Genomic DNA, 27957 nt, shown 5'->3' with positions numbered 1-27957 from the left:
ATTGGGTTTTTTTCTTCTTCTATACCCAGGCCTAACTTATAGCGCCAATATAGCACTCTAGTGCCCCCCTTGGTGAGGAAGAGAACAACACCTAACCTTTCAGTCCTATAACAGGCTGGTGACTGTTATAGTATAACAAGGTGCAATCAACCAAATTTAAACATTTTTAATCACATTTACCATTCTGTTTCTGCCCTCTTCATCCCTCTTTACAACTATCACTATCACACACAAAAAAAAACTGTGGATCATTCTGGGTAACAACAGTATTAAAAATCAAGTGTATGTAAACTTTTGAACAGGGTCTTTTTTTATAAATCCAACTACTATTTTCTCTTGTGGACTATATTATATGAAATATCTTATTCAGGTCAGTATTAAATAAAAAATGACATGCATTTTGTATTATCCTTATTATTCTGGTTTAATAATTAACATTTTGCAGTGGCATTCAGTTTTGCACCCATTATCCTTTGAAGGCTTGAGCCCAAACTAAGTTTACCGCAGTCCAATACCTCCTTACTATTACTATATAAAAACAATCAGTCGATAACTTCTTTAACCATACACAGAACCTCATTTATCCCCCAAACATCTATTAACACTTATACACACTTTACCAATTTATAATGAGCATGCACTATCCTAAGACAAGCGGCTATCAATCCCATAAACATGTTCAAAAAAATTCAAGGTACCCTGCCCTAGCGATTTACTTTTCCTAGATTTCCAAATTGCAAGTTTTGCTGTATCAGAGAAGATCTTAGGTAGAGTAAACATATATTCCCTACTTGCTGAATGGACCATACATACATATTTTAAAAGAGAAAGCTTCACCAATTCCTGCAAACCATTGAGATCAAGCACCTGTGGGGCATCCTCAGGTGTAAGGTGGAGAAGCACCATGCGTCTAAGGAGTGGATCCCAGCAACAACCTGTGCAGCTCTGGTCAATTCCATGCCGAGGATAATTAAGGCAGTGCTCCTCTATTATTATTTATATTTCATTTTCAGCTGCTGCCATGTTTTTTTAAATACCTGCAGGATTGCACCCACATGAAAATAACAGTTAGATTCAATACCATAGTTTTAAGGTTTACCTTTGATATTAATGCAAAAAATAAATAATTATCTTAAATTCACTGACCCTCAACAGGGACATGTACTGTAACTAGATTAATGGGATTATTACCTACTACTTTTAGTACTGCTTACATTCTAAATGTCAAATCCACCTCTACGACTTGATCAATAAAAAAGTGCACTTTTAAATCTTTTAAAAACTCAATTTTAGAAATTATCTTAAACTGATCAACGTGTGTAAAAGCGGGAACCTTAAATTAAACATAAATTAATCCACTGAACAGTAAGTTAAGGTTGTATGCATTCTTGTTTTGTCAAATTGGTTGTAGAAACTACGCAGTAGCCTATTTTCTGTCCTTTAATTCAATTAAATCTGAAATAACTTCAAAATTACGGCCAATTGCTAACTTTTTCAAGTGAAAAGTCAACACACGTCAGACATTACACTACATTTTATTATATTTAAATCCTTTAAATATTTTAAATGTAAACTCGCGCATTAACTTGAGCAGCTATGTTTTCGCATGCTGACTGTCTCTGTTTCGCCGATGCAGTGGTTTTGCTTTTATTTTTAAATATATGCTCATATTGGCTACAACTTTGCATGAGCACATCAAGTTCAGCTGGAGAAAAAATGCTGATCTCTTTTTTTTTTTTTTAAGATGTTGCCATGGTGACTCGTAATATCTGCGCTCCACTGATAATGCCTTTTTATGGTCGCGGTGTGCGAGCTTAACTCTGAATTAGTCTACTCGGAGTTGATTGACCTAACTCAGATCAGCTGTTCTGAAACCGAAAACTCTTGAGTTTGTAATCTCTCGGTAAGTCAACTCAGAGTTCAAGTTTAAACTCTAACCCCCCTCCCCCCAAAAAAAGACCTCTGAAAGACCCAACCAAGATATACATGGAACTTCATTTTTTTTTATAGTGTGGTACTGGAGCCTAATGGAGCATCAGTGAATGATTGAACCTTTTTATTAGTTGTGTTTGAGTCAATTGTCCCCAGTGTAGAATCATGCAATCGATACCGGAAAAGGTTCAAATATGCAATAGATGTTGGAAAACTGCCATTTGGGGGAATTAAAATGACATTTGTGCCATAAAATAATATTTGAATTATGTTTCAGCATTAAATAAAATAAATCAAATGTTTCCTTACTTAATACTAGTGCTCAACTAACGTTCAGAGGTCAGTTCATGTATATTAACAGCAGCACTGGACACATATAATTTGTAAAAAGAAATCTATGCAGATTTTTTTGACATTTGGATATTTGATTTAAACTTCTTCGTTTGTCCTATTGCTCTTTTGTTTATTTGTTCTTTCGTTACCGACTGTAAACTTGTTTTTAATGTTTGAAAATAATACAAGTCTATGGCAGGGCTGCCAACTCTCACGCATTCAGCATGAGACTCAGCAACTGACTCTTTTCCAATGCTCTCGTGTCCATCGTTTAGCTTAGGAACTAATATGGCGTGTGCCCTATGTAGAAATAAGTTAGCATTATTAAAGTTATTTGTTTTGTAGTTATTTAGGATAAAAACACAGCATTCATCATGACGTTACTAAGAGACAAATATCTGGGCATGCCTATTAGTTGATGTTAATTATTGTTTTCTAAAGAAACAGACCATGGGACCAGCTCCAATGATTTAATTTACATCAATTTTGATTAGACCATTTAAAATGCATCAATCACGTCACTTATAATTAAGTCAATACTGTCCAAATTCCGAATTGATCTATTTAGTTAGATGTAAATGTTATCTGTTTCTGTTAAAGGGTGTTTTCAAAAGTGTCATGGGAAAGAAACAAGTGGTGCTCAGAAAAGGACTCAATGTGGGCAGCTAGTCAGCCCCACAAGAAGTCCTGTCATTCAGAGAAAGCAGATCAACAGCAGCAAGAAAAGACACAAGAAGAGGAACATGAAAGTCAATTGACAGAAAATCCAGAGAGGTAGTTGAGGCATCAGGGAAAGACCCAAAGCCCAGAGTGGAGCTGCCTCCTATAGGCGCTCTTTTGAAAATGAATCGTCACAAATGGCCATACATAACAAAGGGGACACTAAGTACACATTACTGATATGTAAGCGAACCGGCCACAACTCTATGTTGTAAACTTCAACTTTATACAAGGCATTACACTGTGCAAAGTCATGCGCCTTCCATGCAGGTAGAGGTTCAGAGGAGCAAGCCTCTGATAAACTGGCCACTGATTCATCTTTTAAAGGATAACTATTGCCAAAATGCAACCTGGGCTGTTTTTTTTTTTTTTTTTACTGTAAACGAGACAAACTTATATCTAAAAGCATAATTATGACAAACGAGACGTTTTTGAGATAGACCGTGATTTCGTTTTGTAGTCAGTGCCTGGTGAATGGAAGAACTAGGGGCATAGCTTTGAGCGCATCAAAATCTATATTTTTACAACACTAAGAAGGCTCGACACACCATGAAACTTTGCTGGAAGTATGGTCTGGGTCTCTACACATGGACTCCAGCATTGAGAACATTGTTTGTGTTCACAGAGTTTACTAAAAAGACCGTTTTTGAACAACTCACTTTCACTGTTTGAGTCTTGCCAGTCAAGAAGTGTCCATCTCCGAATGCGAGGAGAGTAAAGATGGATAGCTCCTAAAGCATATTTCCATATAAATGCACGGCTTATTTGTTGTTTTGTTGCAAGTGAAAAACAATATTAACCTTCTAGTTGTTAAATGAGCCTCATATAAGCCTAATATTTCGTCCTATGGAGTCCATACATTCGCATTCGGAGATCGACACTTCTTTTCCTGTCTAAACCGCAAACTGCCGCAGCTTGGTCGCCTTCCACCTGTCAATGTCTTCCTGATTTCTAGGTTTTCCGGCAAAACAGCTGGGGATGGCCTTTCGAAGTTAGAGCAGCCTTTTGGTCACGCTGTTGATTTGCTGTTTGCTCTAACCCACACTGTTATTAATTTTTTCAAAGAGGATGGGCCAAAGGTGTGTTTTGCTGCTTTAAAAAAAAAAAGAAGCAGGCCATCTATATTAAATGATAGCTCCAATGTGCCAACTCCTTCCATAACCAGCTCTCTCTTAAATTAAAATGGACATACTCCATTCCAGACTGATCTAATAAGTCGTGGAGTTTTAAGCAATGTCCTCGCTGTTGATCGAACCTCTGGATGTGCATTTTGTTTAAGTCCTCTCAGGAGATCATCTATGGCATTATGTCTGAACATAACACTTGTTCTTTGTCTCCACTTTATAGTGTAACTCGAATTGAATTGATCAAAGCACAGCATGCCGACAAAGCTCTTCAAGAATTGTACTCTTTAGCTGCTGATGGAGGAGGAAACAAAACTTTGTCTTCCTTCTACTGTCTTCAAGATTGATTGCTTTGTAGACAGCAACTTATCAGTTCTACCTCTTCATTTGGTCCTAGGATCCAAATTGTAGTTCCTGTAGTTTTTCGTCAGGCTGTTTTACATTTAGAACACCAGGGCCTTGCTGGTCACATGGGGGTACGTAAGACGTATGATAGAATTCTAAGGAAATTTTATTGGCCTAGAATTAAGAAAGATGTGATTAACTATGTACGATCTTGCCACGTTTATCAAATGACCAGAAAACCAAATCAAAAGGTTCCACTGGCTGCTTTACAGCCTATTGCTGTTGTTACTACTCCGTTTGAACACTTGATTGTTGATTGTGTTGGTCCTTTATCCCGATCTAAGGCTGGGCATGCTTTCTTGCTTACTGTAATGTGTCAGTCTACACGATACCCTGCAGCTTATCCGCTGATATCAATTACCTCCAAGTCCATTTTAAAGGCTTTAACAAGTTTCATGTCTGTTTTTGGCATTCCAAAGACAATTCAGTCTGATCAAGGCTCAAATTTCATGTCCCGACAATTTTCAAAAGTCATGCAGCAATTAAAGGTTAAACACAATGTCTCAAGTGCTTATCATCCTGTGGAAGGGCGTTTTAACAACTCTGAGGTTCTTGCTAAATTAGCTTCTCATTGTGAGCTTGAGATGACTGATATAATTAATTTGGTAAGTTTATTCCCTTCTCTCTTTTCTGATGTTCCTACCCAAACTCATGTCATAGAACTTGACATTGATGTTGGTATGGCTCAACCTGTAAAACAACATCCATATCAAGTAAATCCAATAAAAAGGAAGTTGCTTCAGAAAGAGGTGGATTATTTAATAACTCATAATTTAGCAGAACCAAGTTTCAGTCCTTGGAGCTCTCCTTGCATTTTAGTGAGTAAACCTGACAATTCTTATCGATTTTGTACGGATAACAGGAAGCTTAACTCTCTTAGAAAACCTGACTGTTTTCCTCTACCCAGAATTGATGACTGTGTAGATCGAGTGGGTTCTGCACAGTTTGTCAGCAAATTTGATCTCGTGAAAGGCTATTGGCAAGTGCCTTTAACATCTCGTGCTAGAGAACTATCCGCTTTTATTACACCTGATAGTTTTCTTCAGTATACCGTTATGCCTTTCGGAGTTAGAAACACTCCCGCTACATTTCAGCGATTAGTGAATCGAGTGTTGCCTGGGTTAACCAGATGTGAAGCTTACCTGGATGATATTGTTTTAAACAATTCATCTTGTTCTGAACATCTTGCACAAATTGGCGATTTTTTCAAGCGGTTAGTTAAGGCAAACTTAACTGTAAATCTTGCCAAGTGCGAGTTTGGCAAGGCTACAGTGACGTATTTGGGGAAGGTGGTTGGCTGAGGGTGCGTAAAAGCCATCGAGTTGAAGTAATCTGTAATTTTCCATTCCCACTACTTGACGTGAGTTACGACACTTCCTTAGGATGGTGGCTTCTATAGAGCTTTCAAAACTTTGCAGATGTAGTTGCCCCGTTAACTGATTTATTAAGTTTAGGTAGGTTCTGATGCTGGGATGCTGGTATTAGCTGGTCATAAACATTTTCTCTGTCATTACACAAATATATATTCAAATATACATTTCACCACATACACTGCTCATGTGACAGAGTCTGGAGACACCGTGGAAAACAATCTGCTGCCTGCAACATCCTCCAGCATGACCGGTTTGGCAGTGGGTCAGTAATGGTGTGGGGCGGCATTACTTTGGAGGGCCGCACAGCTCTCCATGTGCTCGCCAGAGGTAGCCTGACTGCCATTAGGTACCGAGATGAGATCCTCAGACCTCTTGTGAGACCATATGTCAGTGCGTATGCCCTGGGTTCCTCCTAATGCAAGACAGTGCTAGACCTCATGTGGCTGGAGTGTTTCAGCAGTACCGGCAAGACGAAGGCATTGATGCTATGGACTGGCCCACCCGTTCCCCAGACCTGAATCCAATCAAGCACATCTGGGACATCATGTCTTGCTCCATCCACCAATGCCACTTTGCACCACAGACTGTCCAGGATGCTTTAGTCCAGGTCTGGGAGGAGATCCCTCAGGAGGCCATCCGCCACCTCATCAGGAGCATGTCCAGGCATTGTAGGGAGGTCATACAGGCACGTAGAAGCCACACATACTACTGAGCTTCATTTTGACTTGTTTTAAGGTCATTACATCAAAGTTGGATCCGCCTGTAGTGTTTTTCCACTTCAATTTTGAGTGTGACTCCAAATCCAGACATCCATGGGTTAATAAATTTGATTTTCATTCATAATTTTTGTGTGATTTTGTTGTCGTCACATTCAACCTTGTAAAGAACAAAGTATTTAATAAGAGTATTTCATTCATTCAGATCTAGTATATGTTATTTTTGTCACACTCCTGGAATTTCTAGCTGGTTTCTCCCATAATTTCCCACCGCAGATCTGTTTGTTTTGGTTTCTCCCTCATTGTCTACACCTGGGTTTGTTAATTAGTCTGTGTATTTAGTGTGTGTGTGTTCCCTTTCATTCCTTGTCGGTCTTTGATGTTATCACCCTGTGTTTCCTGAGTTTCCCGTTGGATTTATTAAATACCTTTCGTTTTACTACTTCGTTGTTCATGTGTTTCGTCTGAATCGAGACAGAAAGACCGACCTAAACAGTTTTTTTTGCGTGATACCCTGTTTTTATTTCTCATTCATTTTTCATTTTTTCATACCGTGGGGTGGCAGACAGATTCAACATCTCCATGAGTTTTGTTGTTATGTTAATACATACATGGCCCATCACATCTCCTGGCCCAGAGGCCAAAGGCTGCAAATGTCAAAGTTGAAATTTGACTTAGCAGGTTTCCCCAACACTGTATGTGCGGTGGATGGGTGTCACATTCCTATAAGGAGACCCCACTGTGATAATCCCCTTGCCTACCTGAATAGGAACCAATTCTATTCTGTAATTTTAACTGGATTTTGTGACAGTGAGCGGCGCTTCTGTCACATCAGTGTGGGTCACCCTGGGAGTTGGCATGACGCCAGAGCATTTCGAGTTCTTGACGAAGATCCTCATTCTCTTGTTCCAAGGGGAATGCATATAATTGGAGACTCTGCTTATCCTCTGTTGCCTCAACTTATGAGGCCTTACAGAGACAATGGACACTTGACTGCTGGGCAAAGACGCTTTAACATAAAGCTAAATGCTGCCCGTGTAGTCATTGAACATGCATTTGGCATTTTGAAGTCTAAGTTCAGGAGGCTCCAGTGCCTACAAATGCAAAGCATTTCAAATATCAGTTCTGCTGTCTCAGCATGTTGCATTCTGCATAATGTTTGTTTAAAGCCCTGTGACCAATATGTTGAGGTAGATGATCATTTTCATGATGAGCCACACCTCCCACAACCCCACAACCTTGATGCATGCCATAGCAGAGACCTGATTTGCAACAACATCTAGACTAAACATCTGTGCATTTTTGTAGTAAGGGCATGTAATTTGTTCACTGCTTCATTGCGTATCCTTTTTTCTCCAAAAAATATTTTTTGTTTATTAAATAAGAATCGAATGTATCTCAAGACTTTCTGAATTTCTTCGGTGAATTCCAGGGTGATGGGGTGATTTAAAAAACATGGACTCAGTCATATGGATATGTGATCATTGAGAACTATTATATAGAAGTTTATTAAGGAGTTGAGATTAATTGGGTGAAAATACTAATTAGTGTTGAAAACAATGCAGAAAGGTCAATACTAAACACTTAATACATAATTCCATGTGGCATAACCTCATTTCCTAATCTAAAATTCACTTCACACCTGTTGGGTGGATGCTTACATGACGCAATACATAATATAGAAGTGTGTTGACACCTGTAGCATTTCTGTTATAGTTGGGTGAAAGTGATGTAAGTAGCTTTCAGAAAATTACAAAGATATTTGGAACAATGTTATCCTCCACAGACTTCCACAGTATTTATTTTCTGTACTATTGCAGTGAATGGGGGTGAGATATTTAGTTTTTCAATTACCTTTCCTTTGAAACTGATTTTTACTTCTGTAGCTTAGAAAAACCATAAATTGCATGTTGCAGTACTAACATGCAATCATTTGAGTGGAAGTTAAACATTGTAGACAGTTAACATAATTGAGTCTGTAAGACTTACTAGTAAAATTGTATGAAAGTGCAACGAATGCAAGGCAAGAGCTCAAAGTGCATTTTGAAATTGTAACTGAAAATAAGAGGCAATTTATAACATTGGAAAGATGGCGATAAAAGTACATAGACATTTGCTTGAAACAGAATAAGCTTTATTTGCCATGTTTTCAAGAAGGTTTTAGTAACTGTATCATTTGCTCTTGTTGTCTTCCGATTTTCTTTAGCTCCTCCACAACAGCTCCCAAACTGGTCAACATCTTTTTTTCAAAAGATCGTCTGCGCCATCTCTCCAGGTCCGGCCTTACAAGAGACTCAAGCACAGCTGTTCTCCGTTCTGCATGCGCTTCATATGCCTCAAAAAATTGTGAGGGTTGTGAGGATCTCTGCCTCCTGAGATTGATGGAGGCCTGTTTTGAGAAGGTGGATCTTCCAAACATAGAGGAGTAGAGCAGATAGTTCCTATCCCAGAGGACCCAAATAACTCATCCATTTGCTGCAGAAAAAGCACAATGTAATACAAAAGTGACTTCGTAATAAGATGCAAAATTATCTTACACAGTGCAGTCTTAGACTTACTGTGTAGTACTCCCGGGTTTGCTTTCCCTCCCCAGTTGCACGGCGGCGAGCCTTAACTCTTTTGTAAGTAGTTAACATGTTGGTTAACTTTTTTCTCTGGACGGAGGATGGGTTTCTGGCTTCTGAAGGGTTACCACCCACTACATCGGTTTTTAGGGTGGTAGTCGGTAGGTCCTGGCTAATGGGTGTCTGTTGCACAGGGCACTGGCTGGTTGGTGGTTTCACAAAACCGAGATTACGGGGTACAGGTGACTCAGTGGAGGTAGAGGGACATGGAGAAGGAGGTTGGGGAAACACTGCAGCACAAGCTAGATCGCTGATAGGAGCTGTTTAGAGAGAAAGCTGAAAATGTAGTTGTCACTTATGTGTCCAGTATGTGTTTGTTCATCACAAGTGTTTACCTTGTTTTGTTTCAACGGCTGTGACTTTTGCCATGACATCAGGGAGGAACTTTGCATCTGAGGAAATACTCAAAACTATCACACAAGTCATTGTAAACTTTTCCATTTACTTACCAGTTTTCATTCTTTCTGCAATTTCCTTGGAAACCTTAAGAGTAAAGGCTCTTCCTTTGCTGTCCTTCACCTTCATTGTTATATTATTCATTTAGTTTTTTCTTGCACTTGGTAATGCATGGTCTTTATATATGCGAAGTGAGAGGCCATGGGACTATACTGCCCTCCAAAGGCAAAGTGCAGTAACTACGCCAACACTGAAACTGAGAAAAATGCCGTTAAAGTTTTTACACCAGCTAGTCAAACATACTGAAACTCTCATCTCTAATTTCTCATCTCTGAAACGGGACACAATTTAACCAGGAGACTTTGCCACAAGACAAAACAGTTGTCACAAAGTCCATTTTAAGCCTTAACTCAATTTTGACCAAATATGTAGTTACTGCGCTTTGCCTTTGGAGGGCAGCATACTCAAGGTGTGTGGACTCGTTATGTCTAATAAAAACTAATTAACGCAATGACACTTAACAGATTTCAATTTGTCTGATTTAAGTGGTTGTCTGTTTGTAGATCTTTGTGGGTTACAGTAGAATGTATGTGATATTTATGGCATGAACAAGTTTTAGTAAACTAAAAACATTGAACATGAATGACCTGTACATTAAGAGGAATTAGGCTGTTTTTTTTTTGTAGTTTGATTTAGATTGTAGTTATGTAGTATAATTTTGTAGTTATGTTGTGTTTTGTGGTATGTATTTTTTTCTTACCTTCAGCTAGCTAAGGGCACGTTAGACAAACCACCAAGAAAAACCATAGATGCACAAACATAATGTATTTGTCTTTATTATAATTTATACCCGTGTATAAAAGTGATCTGAATGTTGTATTTTTCAATTGACAATGCACACTAGCACAATGCAGCACATGCAAGTGCAACTACAGATTTCTGCATCAATCAGTGTTGACCGCATTACATTAAATGTCTGTGACATTTTAGTTATTCCATAAAAAATATTACTTAAATATGCAGCTGAATACTATAAGTGGTCTGTATGAAAAAAGTACAATGATAAACTCGTAAAAAAAATGTACTGCAGTCGAAAGATCGTAAACTATTTACGAAATGGCATGCAAATTGATCTGTTATGCAATTATATGGATTGAAGCACGAAACACGCGTGATCATCGTGTGCTTCGTCTGAATCGTGACAATTTTAGTGTTCCCTTTATTTTTTTTTAATAGTGTATTAATTCCTAATCCATTCATTCTCTATCAGTAAGTCAGCATTAGTATATAATGCATGACACATCTGAGGGATCATCAGCAATAAAAAAAAAAAAAACGTGTTATAAATGAATAAAATGTAGCCAAATCTTAAATGCATTTAAACATGAATTAAAGTAGTGATAAATATAACCATTGAAAGTCACTATAATTGTACGTTTTGTTAAAAACAAATTTTTTCTATTCTGCTACGTAAATACTGATTACATGTATGCGCTGATTTATATTTCTGAGCATGCACATAAGTGAGATAAAGCATGTGTTTTTTTTTTTGAGTAAAGATAATCCACTTGCTAGAGAAGAGATGCACCTTAAACTATTAAAACTTTTAAAAGTTGCATAGTTTTTTTTTTAATTGGTTAAAATGAATGGAGATGCTTTTATCCATTCTGTGCACTCCATTTCCATCAGTGATGCTAGATCACTTGATGAGGTCCGCAAATCCTTTGCACAGAAACTATGCCGCAAAGAGAATAAAAATAAATAAATAATTTCTTGAAAAGGCAAAAAAATTATGTTTTCTTAATATGTTAATTAAAAACCAACAGACTGATGAAAATGAGGGAAGTTTTCATCAGTCTGCATCTCTTAAATGTGGCGAAGCCCTGCTGGAAAAAAAAAAAAAAAAAAAAAAAAAAAACAGCTAAAACCAGCATGGGCTGGTTGGCTGGTCTTAGCTGGTTTTAGCTGGTCTCCCAGCCTGGCCAGACTGGGAAAGTGGCCAAAACCCCTCTAAAACCAGGCTGGTTGACCAGCTAAAACCAGCCAACCAGCCTAGGCTGGTTTTACCTGTTTTTTTTTTTCACTAGTTTATCAAGCAATGTTGAATCAATGCAAAATAATCTAATGCAACATTTTTTAAAAAGTACATTTCCACAGTGCAATTCACACAGTTCACCACAGGAGGGCATTAAAACATCAAATTATAAATGTATATTGAAAAAAAATAAAATTTCTATTTCATAAAATGTTGATACAAGACTATTGTGAAGTAATTTTACACACAAAAAGTAACACTGAAACATGCTAATTATTGCTTGTTTGTTGTGTTTGTTGCTTTAATAAAGGTTTCAATTGGTTTCCAATTTAGTTGTAAACTAATAATTCCTTACATCTGGTATATAAATGCTTTCTGCACTCACGACTGTTTTGCCTTATAGACAGAATCTCACATATTCTATTATTTCTCATTGGTAGTTATTTTCATAACGTCGTTACACAAATAGATACATTTTACCACATATAGAGGACTTTTGTTTTGTTCTTATCACTTGATGTCATAAGGCTGCGCCACGCTGTGATTCGGATGAAGGCAGGTTTGTGTTTTTAGCCATTTAAAGTGTTTAACTCGATACAACCCCTTGGAGTAATTTCATAGTTTATAATAAACAATGCTAAATTCGTTATTGTTTACTGCAATATTGCAATGCTGCATCTAACATTTATGAGCGCTAATTTGTGTGATTTAAAGAGCATCCACACATCTGTAACAGAAAAGTTGCGTCTCGTTTTGCTTCATTTTATAGAGAATCAGTTTACCTTAAACACGAATCCATGAGCAAATACGAATGGTGGAGAAACGGTGCTTTTGAGTCAAATGAATCAATTGATTCGCAAAACGATTCAGTGATTCGAAGCGCTTGAATCAAACGGTGTAAATAAATACATAAATATGAACTAGTTTTGTGATCGTTTATTTATGGTGAGCATGTTTTTGTTTTTTCTTTCTGTTAATTATTCTCATCTTAAATGTTACAGAGTGTCCAAACACAGTAAAACTCCACTATTATAAAGATGGCATTCATTAAAGAGGAGACTGAACATGTGAAGATTGAAGACATAAAGATTGAAAAAGTATTCAGTCTGAAACAAGAAGATACCGAGGAACAAACAGGTTGGTTTTCATTCTCAAAGCTGAACTCACTCATTTGATCTTTAATAAAATGTCCAGCTCTATAGAAATGAATGACAATTCATTAAATTAAAATAATAATAATAAAGAAGTAGCCTAAAAAAAAAAAAAAATTGTTTAACGTTTTTTTTTTTTTTTTTACTTACCTTGAAAACAATGAAATACATTTTATTCCTTAAATCAAAAATCCTTTCTATGGATATAAGCTCAAAAAAACATGTTTTCCCTTTGAGAAATGCTGTTTTCATCAACTTTTTGTGCGATGCACATGGAAGCTAACAATAATCCGTGTTCAAGATTATAAAACAAAAAACCTATTTTAGACATAAATGGCAGATTTGTTTGTAATCATCCATCTCTCTTCAGCTAAACTTTTAAACCTGAAGGGTTAGTTCACCAAAAAATGAACGTTACCCCATGATTTACTCACCCTCAAGCCATCCTAGGTGAATACAGGGTATGCGCGGATCCTTAAAAAGTCTTAAATAACGTTTTTCTAATAAAAGGCCTTAAAAAGTCTTTAATTCGGTTTCGATAGGTCTTAAATAGTCTGGTCACATTTCCGCTAAAACATCTTCAGTCTTCATTACTTAATTTAGGTCCTGATGGAAAAGCTTTTTTCTGTACATAATGGACTCAATAATAATAATAATAAATATAGGCTAACCTTGTGGATGTGATTATCCAGTTCGTTCATTAATGTGGTCATTGGCAATCCGGGGCTTTGTAATGACAAGGAAGTAACCTCACAATCCTTATCTGTGTCTAAGGTGTCGAAATGTGTGTAGAGTTTTACAAATCACTGTGTGTAATGTTGTGCGAATCTGAGGCTCCTTGGAGTAGAATTTTGCAAATTGTGTGGAAATTTTTATTTTAGAGTGTAAACAATCGTAAAAAACTGTAAGTGACTCACCGCCACCTGCTGGTAGTTTAGTATGTTTAAAAGTATGCATCCCCACCCCAACATTTCTAATTTGTACTTTCATAAATGCATTTAAAACATTAGTCTCATAACATCTTTTATTGCACTTTTAAATTTTAAACAGCCATACACTGCAAAAAAATGCTTTTCTTACTTAGATTTTTTGTCTTGTTTCCAGCCAAAACATCTAAAAATTCTTGAATCAGGAAGGATTTTCTAGACAAGTAAAAAATTGTGTCTTGTTTTCAGTAAAAACAAGTCAAAATTAGGTGAGTTTTTGCTTAAAACAAGCAAAACAATCTGCCAATGGGGTAAGAAAAATAATCTAGTTGTCTGCTTGAAACAAGATTTTTTTTTCTTACCCCATTGGCAGATTATTTTGCTTGTTTTAAGCAAAAACACACTTAATTTTGACTTGTTTTTACTAAAAAGAAGATAATTTTTAGATATTTTGGCTGGAAACAAGACAAAAAATCTAAGTAAGAAAAGCATTTTTTTGCAGTGTATAGAATTTGATAAACTGTAATAATTTCAAAGGTGATGCATGCATTTCAAAAGTAAGCAAAAAGGCCTTTATAAAGGTAAATCAAATATGCAGATTCAAGATGTAAAAGTTAATAGAGCACTGATGAAAATATTGCTTCAGAATACATTGTTACTTTTAGAATAAAGTGGCACTTTTATGGTTTACTGTATATCGTAGTAATAAATATAATTTATGACAGCCGTGAAATTTTGTTTACTTTTTACATTAAACAAACTAAATATTCCATATATGTAATGCAATGGATATTTCCATTACAAGTTAACGGTCTTCAATTTCATAAAAGGTGGTATTAAAAAGGTCTTAAAAAGTTGCGACTTGCGCGAATAAAAGTAGTTGGACGCTTGAACATTTAAGTTTACTCGCTTCATTCGCGGAATAACAGAATGTCTGTCAATTTGAATCTCAACTGTCACTTTCTCACACACATACACAGGCCCATAGGAACTTCGGAGCGTAATTTGTCCGGCGCCGCTTGCCGTAGACCCATGAATGAGGTGTCAAATGTTGCGGCTCATAGAGGAGACGTGTGCTATGACTTTTCGGAGCGATTGGAGCTACGATGTTCAAACAGCGCACGAAAAAGCGGGCAAAAATATCCCATAGACTTTCATTGGCAGAATGTTCATTCAGGCCCATAGGAAATTCGGCGTGTCACTCGTCCGGCACCGTTTGTCATGGACCCATGAATGACGTCTCAAATCGACCGGCTTATTGAGGAGAGGTCTGCTATGAATTTTTGAAGCGATCGGGCGTACGATTATCGTAAAGCGGGTGAGAAATTTGGGCAAAATCTCCTTTAGACTTAAAATTTCCATACAATTTGTGAGATCATATCTTTGGATTAGAATGTCATAGAGGTTTGTGGGTTTGGACTCGGCCTATAAGTAGTGACCTATGATCTTCATAGCCACACCATAGCAACCAATTACATCACCCTAGCAACCGAGGGCCGAGTTTTGCCACTGCAAGCACCACTCACATTTTCTTCAGGAAATGTACATATCATTTGCTTCACAACAGACACGAATTCGCGTCATGGGAGGGGCGTCCGCCACTCGTCAGCGGGACAGTAGTTGTAAAATAGTTGAATGAGCTCAATTTGCAAGCTTTAGCTTGCTTGTAGTCTCAATATGTATATATATGTAGGTCAGATTGAATAAAGAGCGTTTTTTTTTTTAAACTTTCCAGATTGTCCGCCCTCCTCACTCACTTTCTTCCATGCAAGATCCTTTTTAATTCCTGTAACCACAGACAGCAACGGTGATTTTGTCCGCCATTGTTGTTTTGGATTTCTGCCTCCGTCACTACTAGAGCAAGCTCCTGATTGGTTAACGCGGCGCGAATTTTCGCCAAAGTTCCGATTTTTGAACTTGCGCAATTCGCGCCGCTTCATTCGCGTGTTTCGCGCCGCAGGATGGCTATTCGCATCTTTGCATTGACTTAACATGTAAATCACTCGTGCTTGCCGCTTCATTTGCGTTCGGTGTGAATGCACCATAAAATTTCACTTGTTCATGTCTTATGCCATTAAACTGGGGTTAAATTGCATATGTTTCTTTCTGCTTTAGACCTGATGCCACTGAAAGAGGAGAGTCACGATCTCAATGACGTGGAAGAAAAAGGTCAAAATGAGAATCCTCATCAGTTCATGCCTGAAGAAGAACATTTTAGCGACTCGGAGATTAAAGTTCAAACTGGAAAGAGCCCTTTCACTTGCCAACAGTGTGGGAAAAGTTTCAGTCACAAAAATACCCTTAACAGACACATGAACATCCACACCGGAGTGAAGACTTTCGCCTGCCAACAGTGTGGGAAAAGTTTCAGTCAAAAAAATACCCTTACCAGACACATGAACATCCACACTGGAGTGAAGACTTTCGCCTGCAAACAGTGTGAAAAGAGATTCTTTGATAGGAGAAACCTTAAATCCCACATGAGTGTTCACACTGGACGGTGTCCATACACCTGCTCTCAGTGTGGAAAGAGTTTCTCACAAAAAGGAAACCTTAAGACTCACATGAGAACTCACACTGGAGAAAAGCCGTTCGTATGCGATCAGTGCGGAAAGAGTTTTACATACAGAAGAAACCTTAAAGTCCACGTGCAATATCATATTATCAGACTTAACGAAAACCCTAACCAGGACATTGGGATTCACACAAGAGAGAGGGGTTTTATTTGCCAACAGTGTAGAAGGAGTTTCGAAGACAGGACATCCCTTAAGAATCATGTAATGACTCACGTTGGAGAGAAGCCTTTCATGTGCGATCACTGTGGAAAGAATTGCGCAGATGAAGCGTACCTTGAGAAACACGTAAGAATTCACACTGGAGAGAAACCGTTCATCTGCTCTCAGTGTGGAAAGGGGTTCCTGTACAAAAGAAACCTTGAGACTCACATGAGATCTCACACTGGAGAGAGGCCTTACGAGTGTCTTCAGTGTGAGAAGACGTACATGTATTACTCAGGTTTTAAACGTCATTTAGATACTTCACATCTCTAGCGTGAGCTTCACATCAGTGCCACCGCTGCCGCAGACTCGTGAGAGTGATGTTTACACTGGAAGCGTTTATACAGTGGCTTCAAAGTTGCATGTCTTTGCGTCCTTCACTTCTTTAAACTTCAGCTAATTATTGTTATAAATAAAAGGACATAAACTTGTAACTATCCACGGTGTTATTTGATTTCAGTTATTACAGTAGGTATGTTGTGATGAACCATGGGAGAACGTTGGGTTCCTCTGAATATTCTGTTGACAAAGATTAACATTGCGCCTACATGTCAACTAACTCTCATTAGAGTATAAGTAGGCTGTCTGCTTAATATCTGCTAACCCTTTATTGTGATGATCCCAGAAGACATTACTAGATGACTATAAGTAAGTACACTTACACTTTAGTGAGAGTTAGTAGATATGTAGGTGCTGCATCAAAAGAATGTGTTAAAGGGTCTGTCAAAATAAAATTAAAACGATTGTTGCACCATGAATGGATATTCATATGATAGTTACATGTTATCTTGTGGAAGGAAAAACTTTAAAGAGGCTATAACTTGTGTAAACACGAGTGAATTTGCCCATAAAATCCCAGATAGCACATGTACGTCTGCAAGATGTCTGTTAAAGATCTCTTGATCTGGAAAGCATCTGCTGTGTACAAACGTCTGTAAGATGTCTGTTTTACATGCATTCTTATTCATAAACATCTTAAAAACATCTAATAGACTTATATTTGACATCTGATAGGAAACGTCCAATAGACGTATTGCAGATGAGCAAACTATGTCTTGCAGATGTAAATGCAGACGTCAAATAGATGTCTCTGGGATGTATGGGTGCTATCAGGGATACACCTTCTAGAAAACTCTCAGGATTCACAAACTCTTGTTAGTTCAACTTGTTCAGTCAAATGCACTTTAAAACTAGCAAAGTGGACCAAAGTGCTGTACAGAACAATAAATAAACTCATACAAGACATAAAATACAAATTAGAGTAGTTCTAGAGACCCCTGATGGCACACATACATCTTGAGACGTCTATTTTACATCTGCAAGACATAGTTTGCTCATCTGCAATGTGTCTATTGGACATTTCCTATCAGATGTCAAATAGATGTCTATTAGATGTCTTCAAGATGTTCGTGAATTAGAATGGATGTAAAACTGAGATCGTCGTTTGTACACAGCAGATGCTTTCCAGATCAAGAGATCTTTAACAGACATCATGCAGACGTACTTGTGCTATCTGCCCTGATAGCACACGTACATCCCAGAGACATCTATTTGACGTCTACATTTACATCTGCAAGACATCTGCAAGATGTAGTTTGTTCATCTGCAATACGTCTATTGGACGTTTCCTATTAGATGTCAAGTAGACGTCTATTAGATGCCTTTAAGATGTTTATGAATAAGAATGCATGTAAAACTGAGATCTTACAGACGTCTGCCAGACGTTTGTACACAGCAGATGCTTTCCAGATCAAGAGATCTTTAACAGGCATCTTGCAGATGTACATGTGCTATCTGGGACCATAGAAGCGCTAAAAGAAATGAACAAAATGTCAACATCAGGTTTTAAAGGACAAGGAGAAAAGATGGGTTTCAAGATATGGTTTCTCGCAAAAAACGATCGTTTCGTGTCCTAGGACATCAATGTATCATCATGAGTCGCAGGGTGTAATCTGGATTTGTCTGTGCATGTTTTTGTTTACTTTTAAAGGTCTGGTACCCATCCACGTCCATTATTTAGCTGGCAGACTGCACTGGTTTTCATTAAAAATCTTCGTTTGTGTTCTGCTGAAGAAACAAAGTCACCTACATCTTGGATGCCCTGGGGGTAAGCAGATAAACATCAAATTTTCATTTTTGGGTGAACTATCCCTTTAATGACTGCTCTGATATGACTGTAAAGCTTTGGGTTTTCACTCCTAGGTTGGTGATGGTTGGCTTGATGTACTGGAAAACTCGTTTGCTCAACAGGGAACGGCATGCTCAAAAGAGACCCTCATTTAATTTTCCTAGAAAGTAGGTTACAAAATCCAAATGTTAATTATTCGTAACATCTTGAGACCACAGGCGGCTGTGCTAGATGATAAAGTGTAATTATATATCATATCATGATTATAGGATCAAAATTAAACTTTCCACAGAATGTGTGTAAAAGGGGGTTGCTGTCTTGGCTGCTGTCTATTACTATTAGATTTTTACATCTAACTAAGTGTCTTAAATGGTAGTACAAGGCTACTCATCGCCACTGTCTTATGAGCTGCTTTGTGATTTCATTGACCTTCTCAAGTACACAAAACTCAAAATAACTTTCAGCTACAGAGGGCAACTGTAGCGACAATTAAGGTTGAAGTCACCAAAGTATTTCTTGTGTTGTTGGCACCGGCATGGATTCATTCACCAACATATCCCAGATGACTTTGGAGTCAGTATTAAGAATGGGAGCCAACAGCAGCAGCAGCGGACTTTGACAAATATCACATTGTTGTCTATTTATGTATATATATATATATATATATATATATATATATATATATATATATATATATTCTGTTGTGTAGTAGAGCTTTGGGGGGAAATGATAAATCACGGTTACAAAAAAAAAGTGTTATTTATAATCTGTAAATATGACACTATCTTATCAATTTCTTTAAAAGCCATTTTCTCAAAATTATTTTTTTATTTTTAAAGGTGCCATAGAATGGAAAACTGTATTTACCTTGGCATAGTATCCTAGTGTTTGCCCTTTTCTATGCCATATACCTTCTATGTAGATATCAGAGAACAATTGTAGACAGTCCTGGTTTTTGATGTCATATTCCCGGAAATGTCCTCGTTTCACAGAACACTCAAAACAACCTGCAAATACACTGTAAAAGTGTATAATATATTTCATATATATTAAACCCTTTTAAAATTATAAAAAAAAAAATACAAATAATACATACATTTGCAGAAAGCACATACTTTGTGGCCAAAATGAGCCTAAAATGCAAAATAATAAGCCTGATGAGGGATAAAAAAAAAAGATGTTTGATTTGCAATAGTTACTATTGACAGTTGTATTAAAAACAATTCATTAATTATCAATTGGAACCCACAACAATTAAAAAAACAAACATATTGTCCCCGTTTTTTAATTCATAGGTGATATTTTGACCACTGAACTAGGAAATGTCACTCTCACATGGGCTATTATTTTTCATTGCTAGCTATTTTCATAACATCGCTGGACAACATGTATATTTTACCACATATAAAACTCCGACATATTTTGTTATGTGTAAGGTTTATGTTAATTATGCACTAGATGACGTTTATTTTGTTGATGTGACGTCATAAGGCCGCGCCGCGCTGTGGTTCGGTTCAAGAGGTTTGTGTTTTCATCCATTTAAAGTGTTTAAATCGATACAACCCGTTGGGGGTAGTTTCATAGTTCATAATAAACGATGCGAAATTAATTATTGTTTAATGTAATATTGCAATGCTTCATCTATCATTTAGGAGCGCTAATTTGCGTGATTAGAGCGCATCCTGGCAGAAAAGGTGCGTCTCATTTTACTTCCTTTTTCGTGAATCAGTTTATAATGAACACGAACTGTGGTCTTTAGTTGCATTGAACTTTATTGGTGATGGAGAAACGGAGCTTTTGAAACTATGAGTCAAATGAATCAAATGATTCGCAAAACGATTCAGTGATTCGAATCGCTTGGATCGTAATGACAGCTCTTACAAACAAGTGCATAAATAACAATAAAATGTAAAAAATGTGATCTACAAATACCAAGAGCATAAATAATACCTAAAAATACCTAAATATGAACTTCCTAGTTTCTACTTTCTAATTTGTGATACTTTTAATTTGTTGCACTGGTTACTGAACTAGGGAGCTGAAAGAGACATTTAGTGTGTGTGTATTTTCCTTTCTGTTAATTATTTTTATCTTAATTGTCACACACAGTAAAACTCCCGCTGAAGCAGCTGACACACTATTATGAAGATGGCATTCATTAAAGAGGAGCCTGAAGACGTGAAGATTGAAGACATAAGGATTGAAGAAGTGTTTAGTCTGAAACAAGAAGATACCGAGGAACAAACAGGTTGGTTTTCATTCTCAAAGCTGAACTCACTCATACGATCTTTATTATAATGTCCAGCTCTACAGAAATGAATGACATGTCAGATTAAATGAGAAAAAATAACAAGGAAGTAGCCTAAAACAAAACATTTGTTTTGTTAACCCTTGTGCGTTCAAAAAAAAAAAAAAGTTACACATAGGTGCAAAATGGACAAAAATGTCCACGTCCAAAAACTGTCATAAAAATATGATATATTTATTAAGATTTTTTTTCTTTGCTTACATACCCACACAATTATAGCTGCATTATTTGTCCAATTGACTCTATAATAGGCTATAATATGCATAAGCAGAAAACACAAAAAAGTGAGTATTTCTTTTATATGCCAAATTTGAAAAAATCGCACAATCTAGTAAAAAATGGAAAAAATGTAAAATTTGAAGCCTTTCCGATAGAATGAATGCCTATTAGCAAATATTGCATCATTTTATAGTCAAATGGCCCTGGGTTAAAAAAAATGCAATTGTAATGGGTTTCAATGTGGACATTTTTGTCCTTAAGGTCCTGAGTGTGAGTATTTTTTGTACGGAGGCTAAAATAGATTTTTTTGAAGGAAATGAGGGTGGTGAAATATTAAAATTTCAGTAAAAATACACACCTGAGCCAAGATTTATGCAGTTGGCATTGTTAAACAATTTTTTACTTCTGAATTGAAAACAATGAAAAACACCTTTTTGTGTGATGCAATGGAAGCTAACAATATTCAGTATTCAAGATTATAAAACAAAAAAAAAACTGTTATTCTGCAAAACTGAGAATAGCTGAGAAGACACACTATTTTAGATATGCAGTGCCTTGCAAAAGTATTCATACCTCTTCATTTTTTTCACATTTTGTTGTGTTGCAGCATTATGTTAAGCTGCTTTAAATTAGGTTTTCCCCACTCCATACACCATAATAATGACAAAGCAAAAAAACAGATTAGCACATTTTACAAATGTATTAAAAATAAAACACTGAAATAAGTACATTGCATAAGTATTCGTACCCTTAACTCAGTACATAGTTGAAGCACCTTTACAGCCTCAAGTCTTTTTGGGTCTGATGTGGCAAGCTTTGCACATCTGCATTTGGCAATTATCTGCCATTCTTTGCCTCACCTTTTCACCTCTCCATCTCTGTCAGACATTTTCTAGAGTCCTAGTTGTTCCAATCGTCTTCCATTATGGAGAATGCTTCTGTCAGCCTTCAATGCAGCAGATTTGTTTCTGAACTCTTCCCTAGATCATCGCCTTAACGCAAGTCTGTCACTGAGCTCTACAGGCAGTTATCTTGGTTTTTGCTCTGAGATGCATTTTCAGCTGTTAGACCTTTTCTGAGGGGTGTGGGTATGAATACTTATGCAACGGGATCTTTTCAGTTGTTTATTTTTAATGAATTTGCACAAATGTTAAAAACCTATGTTTTGCTTTGCCATTATGGAGTAGGCAGTGTAGACTGATGTGGGGAAAAAAGTAATTTAAAGTAGTTTAACATAAGGCAGCAACATAACAAAATGTGAAAAAATGAAGGGTTATCCAGCTCTCTTGAGCTTAACTTGAAGGGTTCGTTCACCAAAGAATAAACATTACCCTAGGGCTGGGCCATATCATACCTTTTCAAGGTAATACCGGTGTAATGTTATCCCAGATAGCACATGTACGTCTGCAAGATGTCTGTTAAAGATCTGGAAAGCATCTGCTGTGTACAAACGTCTGGCAGATGTCTGTGAGATGTCAGTTTTACATGTATTCTTATTCATAAACATCTAATAGACGTCTATTTGACATCTAATAGGAAACGTCCAATAGACGTCTTGCAGATGTAAATGCAGACGTCAAATAGATGTCTCTGGGATGTACGTGTCCTATCAGGGCAGATAGCACATGTACGTCTGCAAGATGTCTGTTAAAGATCTCTTGATCTGGAAAGCATCTGCTGTGTACAGACGTCTGTAAGATGTCAGTTTTACATGCATTCTTATTCATAAACATCTTAAAGACATCTAATAGACGTCTATTTGACATCTAACAGAAAACGTCCAATAGACGTCTTGCAGATGAGCAAACTACATCTTGCAGATGTAAATGCAGACGTCAAATAGATGTTTCTGAGATGTACGTGTGCTATTGCAGTCCGTTCCTGATCCGTGGCTGTTTACCACAAACACACCATTTATCCGTTATTTTGATTTCAAAGACAAACGTGCTTTTTCAGCATTGTGATCCTCTTTTATTGCAGTACAGACATACAATCGTTCATAGACATATTCACGTTTAAACTCAATAAATTATACGTTTGCTGTAAAAATGAACATGGATTGACATGAAATGTGGTGATTTCACCCGTAGATGCATATAAATGATTTTTGAGTTTTATGTTGCAAAGCAACTCTACTTTACTTAAGATGTCAATTTAACGTACATTCTAATTCGTAAACATCTTAAAGACATCTAATAGACGTCTATTTGATACCTGATAGAAAATGTCTAATAGATGTATTGCAGATAATCAAACTATGTTTTGCAGATATAAATGCAGATGTCAAATAGACATCTCCAAGATGTACGTGTGCTATCAGGGGTACGTCTGCAAGATGTCTGTTAAAGATCTCTCGATCTGGAAAGCATCTGCTTTGTACAAATGTCTGGCAGACGTCTGTAAAATGTCAGTTTTACATTCATTCTAATTCATAAACATCATAAAGACATCTAATAGACTTCTATTTGACATCTGATAGGAAACGTCCAATAGATGTATTTCAGTTGAGCAAACTACGTCTTTCAGATGTCAGTTTTACATTCATTCTAATTCATAAACATCTTAAGGACATCTAATAGACGTCTATTTGACATCTGATAGGAAACGTCCAATAGACATATTGCAGATGAGCAAACTACGTCTTGCAGATGTCTGTAAGATGTCAGTTTTACATTCATTCTAATTCATAAACATCTTAAGGACATCTAATAGACGTCTATTTGACATCTGATAGGAAACGTCCAATAGACATATTGCAGATGAGCAAACTACGTCTAGCAGATGTCTGTAAGATGTCAGTTTTACATTCATTCTAATTCATAAACATCTTAAAGACATCTAATAGACGTCTATTTGACATCTGATAGGAAACGTCCATTAGATGTATTTCAGTTGAGCAAACTACGTCTTGCAGATGTCAGTTTTACATTCATTCTAATTCATAAACATCTTAAGGACATCTAATAGACGTCTATTTGACATCTGATAGGAAACGTCTAATAGACATATTGCAGATGAGCAAACTACGTCTAGCAGATGTCTGTAAGATGTCAGTTTTACATTCATTCTAATTCATAAACATCTTAAGGACATCTAATAGACGTCTATTTGACATCTGATAGGAAATGTCCAATAGACGTATTGCAGATGAGCAAACTACGTCTTGCAGATGTCTGTAAGATGTCAGTTTTACATACATTCTAATTCATAAACATCTTAAAGACATCTAATAGACATCTATTTGACACTCTACTTTTGTGGAAAATATAAATGGTTATGCTCAGGAAATGTCAGCAAATTTAACTTAAACTGAAATGCTTTTTGATTTCACAAACTGTCAGCAAGCAATTTACAACTTGTGTAATATTGATTTTGGTACAAAATGATCGCTTTAATGCACATCAAAAACAGCTGCTTGGTAAATTGAAAAGAAATGTTCTTTTCTTTTATTTGCACCAATAAAGTCGTGCAGTTTTGAAGTATTTTGTCTAGCGTCAATTATATCGTTATCGCAAATTTTGCTATTTATATCGTGATAATTTTTTTTGACCATATCGCCCTGCCCTACATTACCCCATGATTTACTCACTCTCAAGCCATCCTGGGTGAATATGACTTTCGCCTTTCAGATGAAAACAATCACAGACACAGATTTAACTGCTGTGACACAAATGGAATAAAACCACTTCTCATAAAGAAACAAGAACATGGTTATAAGAATATAGCATTCATGACATGATAAAATGGATGGTTATCTATTGTTTGTTTCTCCTAAAGAAAATAACCATATTAATATAATGTTCTGAGATTACATGTTACAATAGCTTTGTGGTTATAGGATCTTACATACATGATTGTGTCTAAACATTTTGAAGTCTTAAACTGGGGTTAAAGTGCGTACGTTTCTTTCTGCTTTAGACCTGATGCCACTGAAAGAGGAGAGTCAATATGAATATCAATATGAAAATCCTCATCAGTTCATGCCTGAAGAAGAACATTTTAGCGACTCGGAGATTAAAGTTCAAACTGGAAAGAGCCCTTTCACTTGCCAACAGTGTGGGAAAAGTTTCAGTCACAAAAAAAACCTTACCAGACACATGAACATCCACACCGGAGTGAAGCCTTTCGCCTGCCAACAGTGTGGGAAGGGATTTTCTGAAAGAAGAAACCTTAAGGACCACATGATTCTTCACACCGGACGATCCCCGTACACCTGCTCTCAGTGTGGAAAGAGTTTTTTACATAAAGGAAACCTTAAACCTCACATGAGAACTCACACTGGAGAAAAGCCGTTCATATGCGATCAGTGTGGAATGAGTTTTACATACAGGAGAAACCTTGAAGTCCACGTTGGGATTCACACAAGAGCGAGGGGTTTTATTTGCCAACAGTGCAGAAGGAGTTTCGAAGACAGGACATCCCTTAAGAATCATGTAATGACTCACGCTGGAGAGAAGCCTTTCATGTGCGATCACTGTGGAAAGAGTTGCACGAACAAAGCATGCCTTCAGAAACACATAAGAACTCACACTGGAGAGAAACGGTTCATCTGCCCTCATTGTGGAAAGGGGTTCCTGTACAAAGGAACCCTTGAGACTCACATGAGAGCTCACACTGGAGAGAGGCCTTACAAGTGTCTTCAGTGTGAGAAGACGTACATGTATCAGTCAGGCTTGAAATATCATTTAGAGACTTCACATCACAAGGATGAGCATGAGACTGCAGACTCTTGCAAGGAAAGCGATTGTACAGAAAACGGTTTACAAAGACAGCTATAACGTTGTTTTTAGAAGACCATTTTTTATTCATGGCTGTGTTTTTGGGCAAAATTGTGAGTGAGCCCACTCCCTTGGATGAGAAGCAACCCCACACATGAATGGTCTCAGGATGCTTTACTGTTGGCATGACACAGGACTGATGGTAGCACTCACCTTTTCTTCTCCGGACAAGCCTTTTTCCAGATGCCCCAAACAATCGGAAAGAGGCTTCATCGGAGAATATGACTTTGCCCCAGTCCTCAGCAGTCCATTCGCCATACTTTTTGCAGAAGATCAATCTGTCTCTGATGTTTTTTTGGAGAGAAGTGGCTTCTTTGCTGCCCTTCTTGACACCAGGCCATCTTCCAAAAGTCTTGGCCTCACTGTGTGTGCAGATGCGCTCACACCTGCCTGCTGCCATTCCTGAGCAAGCTCTGCACTGGTGGCACTCTGATCCCGCAGCCGAATCCTCTTTAGGAGACGATCCTGCCGCTTGCTGGACTTTCTTGGACGCCCAGAAGCCTTCTTAACAATGCAGTGGAAAGATTTTTTCAGGATTAAGTTAATTTTCATGGCAAAGAAGGACTATGCAATTCATCTGATCACTCTACATAACATCCTGGAGTATATGCAAATTGCTATTATAAAAACTTAAGCAGCAACTTTTCCAATTTCCAATATTGAAAAATCTGAGGTCGCCACCGTTTTCCAGAACTGCAACCTACCTTGAGTCTCCAGAAGTGCAATGTGTCAGGTTCTCAGAGACATTGCTTGGGCAAAAAATTCTAAAAAATGACCCTCAATTAATAAGACTAACATTCTGAAGTGTTGTGAAATGCATAAAGACTGTTTTTTATAGGAGAGTGGCTCTTGAAGGACCAGCACCACATCCTCTTGTAGCACTCTTTCCAGTTTATCATCCAGAATCTGGCAGTAAGTTTTAAGCGTTCATTTTGGTACATCTCTGCAAGACAGACATTTCAGGATAGGAGATGGACTAAAACTGAAGTCCTGTTTTAAAGGTGACTCAAACCTCAAGTTTATCAATTTGGTGATTTCATTTATTAAACAAATGGGACAAATGATGGACCAAACTTTAAAAAAAACGTCCAAAATTTAAAAAAGTAGTGGTTAACTTTATATTTTTTTAAGGAAAAAAGAGGAATGGCAACAGGAGTGAATATCCATTATATTACTATATGGGTTTGATTGCACATGGGAGGTATTACTGCTTGCACTGATTTAGTTAGACACTGTCTCCTGAGCTGACTTCACTGCTAAAAAAGGCTAAATCATGTAAAAAATAAATCTTAAATCTTAAATAAAAAATGATATTAAAAATAATAAACTTAAATAATGCCTTTTTTTTCCTGTGGATAATGTTTTCTTACAGCGCAGGTCATAATACATAATTGCCACAGGACAGAAATTGCAAGTGCATTTTCTGTCATAATATAAAACAACAATGCAGGAAAAAACAAAAAGTGTGTCTTTTTAGTCTGAGTGTGGACAAAAGACCAAAACGTCTAAAAAATAAGCATTTTCAATTTAATCAAGATTAATACCCAGACAGCTAGGAGACGTATATTTGACGTCTGCATTTACATCTGCAAGATGTATTATTTACGTAGTTTGCTCATCTGCAAGACGTCTATTGGACGTTTCCTATCAGATGTCAAATAGACGTCTATTAGATGTCTTTAAGATGTTTATGAATGTAAAACTGACATCTTGCAGACATATGTGTGCTATCTGGGGTACATCTGCAAGATGTCTATTAAAGATCTCTTGATCTGGAAAGCATCTGCTGTGTGCAAACGTCTGGCAGACATCTGTAAGATGTCAGTTTTACATCCATTCTAATTCATGAACATCTTAAAGACAACTAATAGACGTCTATTTGACATCTGATAGGAAACGTCCAATAGACGTATTGTAGATGAGCAAACTACGTCTTGCAGATGTAAATGCGTAAATAAGATGTATGTGTGCTATCTGGGTGTGGATGAAGCCAAATATTTATAGTAATAAAA

General features: G+C 37.1%; 1 protein-coding gene across 1 annotated transcript; it reads left to right on the top strand.

Annotated features, from left to right (window-relative positions):
* Positions 1-12677: 12677 nt before the first annotated feature.
* LOC141319654 (uncharacterized) lies at positions 12678-27206 on the top strand (the record flags this gene model as incomplete). The annotated part of the gene is made up of 3 exons (XM_073833265.1): positions 12678-12795; positions 15851-16383; positions 25181-27206. Coding segments are annotated over 3 exons (1416 nt in total), but the record flags the coding sequence as incomplete, so codon positions are not given.
* Between the last annotated feature and the right edge of the window lie 751 nt (positions 27207-27957).

This window comes from Garra rufa, chromosome 1 (assembly GCF_049309525.1).
Source record: "Garra rufa chromosome 1, GarRuf1.0, whole genome shotgun sequence".
Taxonomy (NCBI): domain Eukaryota; kingdom Metazoa; phylum Chordata; class Actinopteri; order Cypriniformes; family Cyprinidae; genus Garra; species Garra rufa.
The sequence above is the reverse complement of the archived record's forward strand: the minus strand, read 5'-3'. Positions and strand labels throughout refer to the sequence as shown.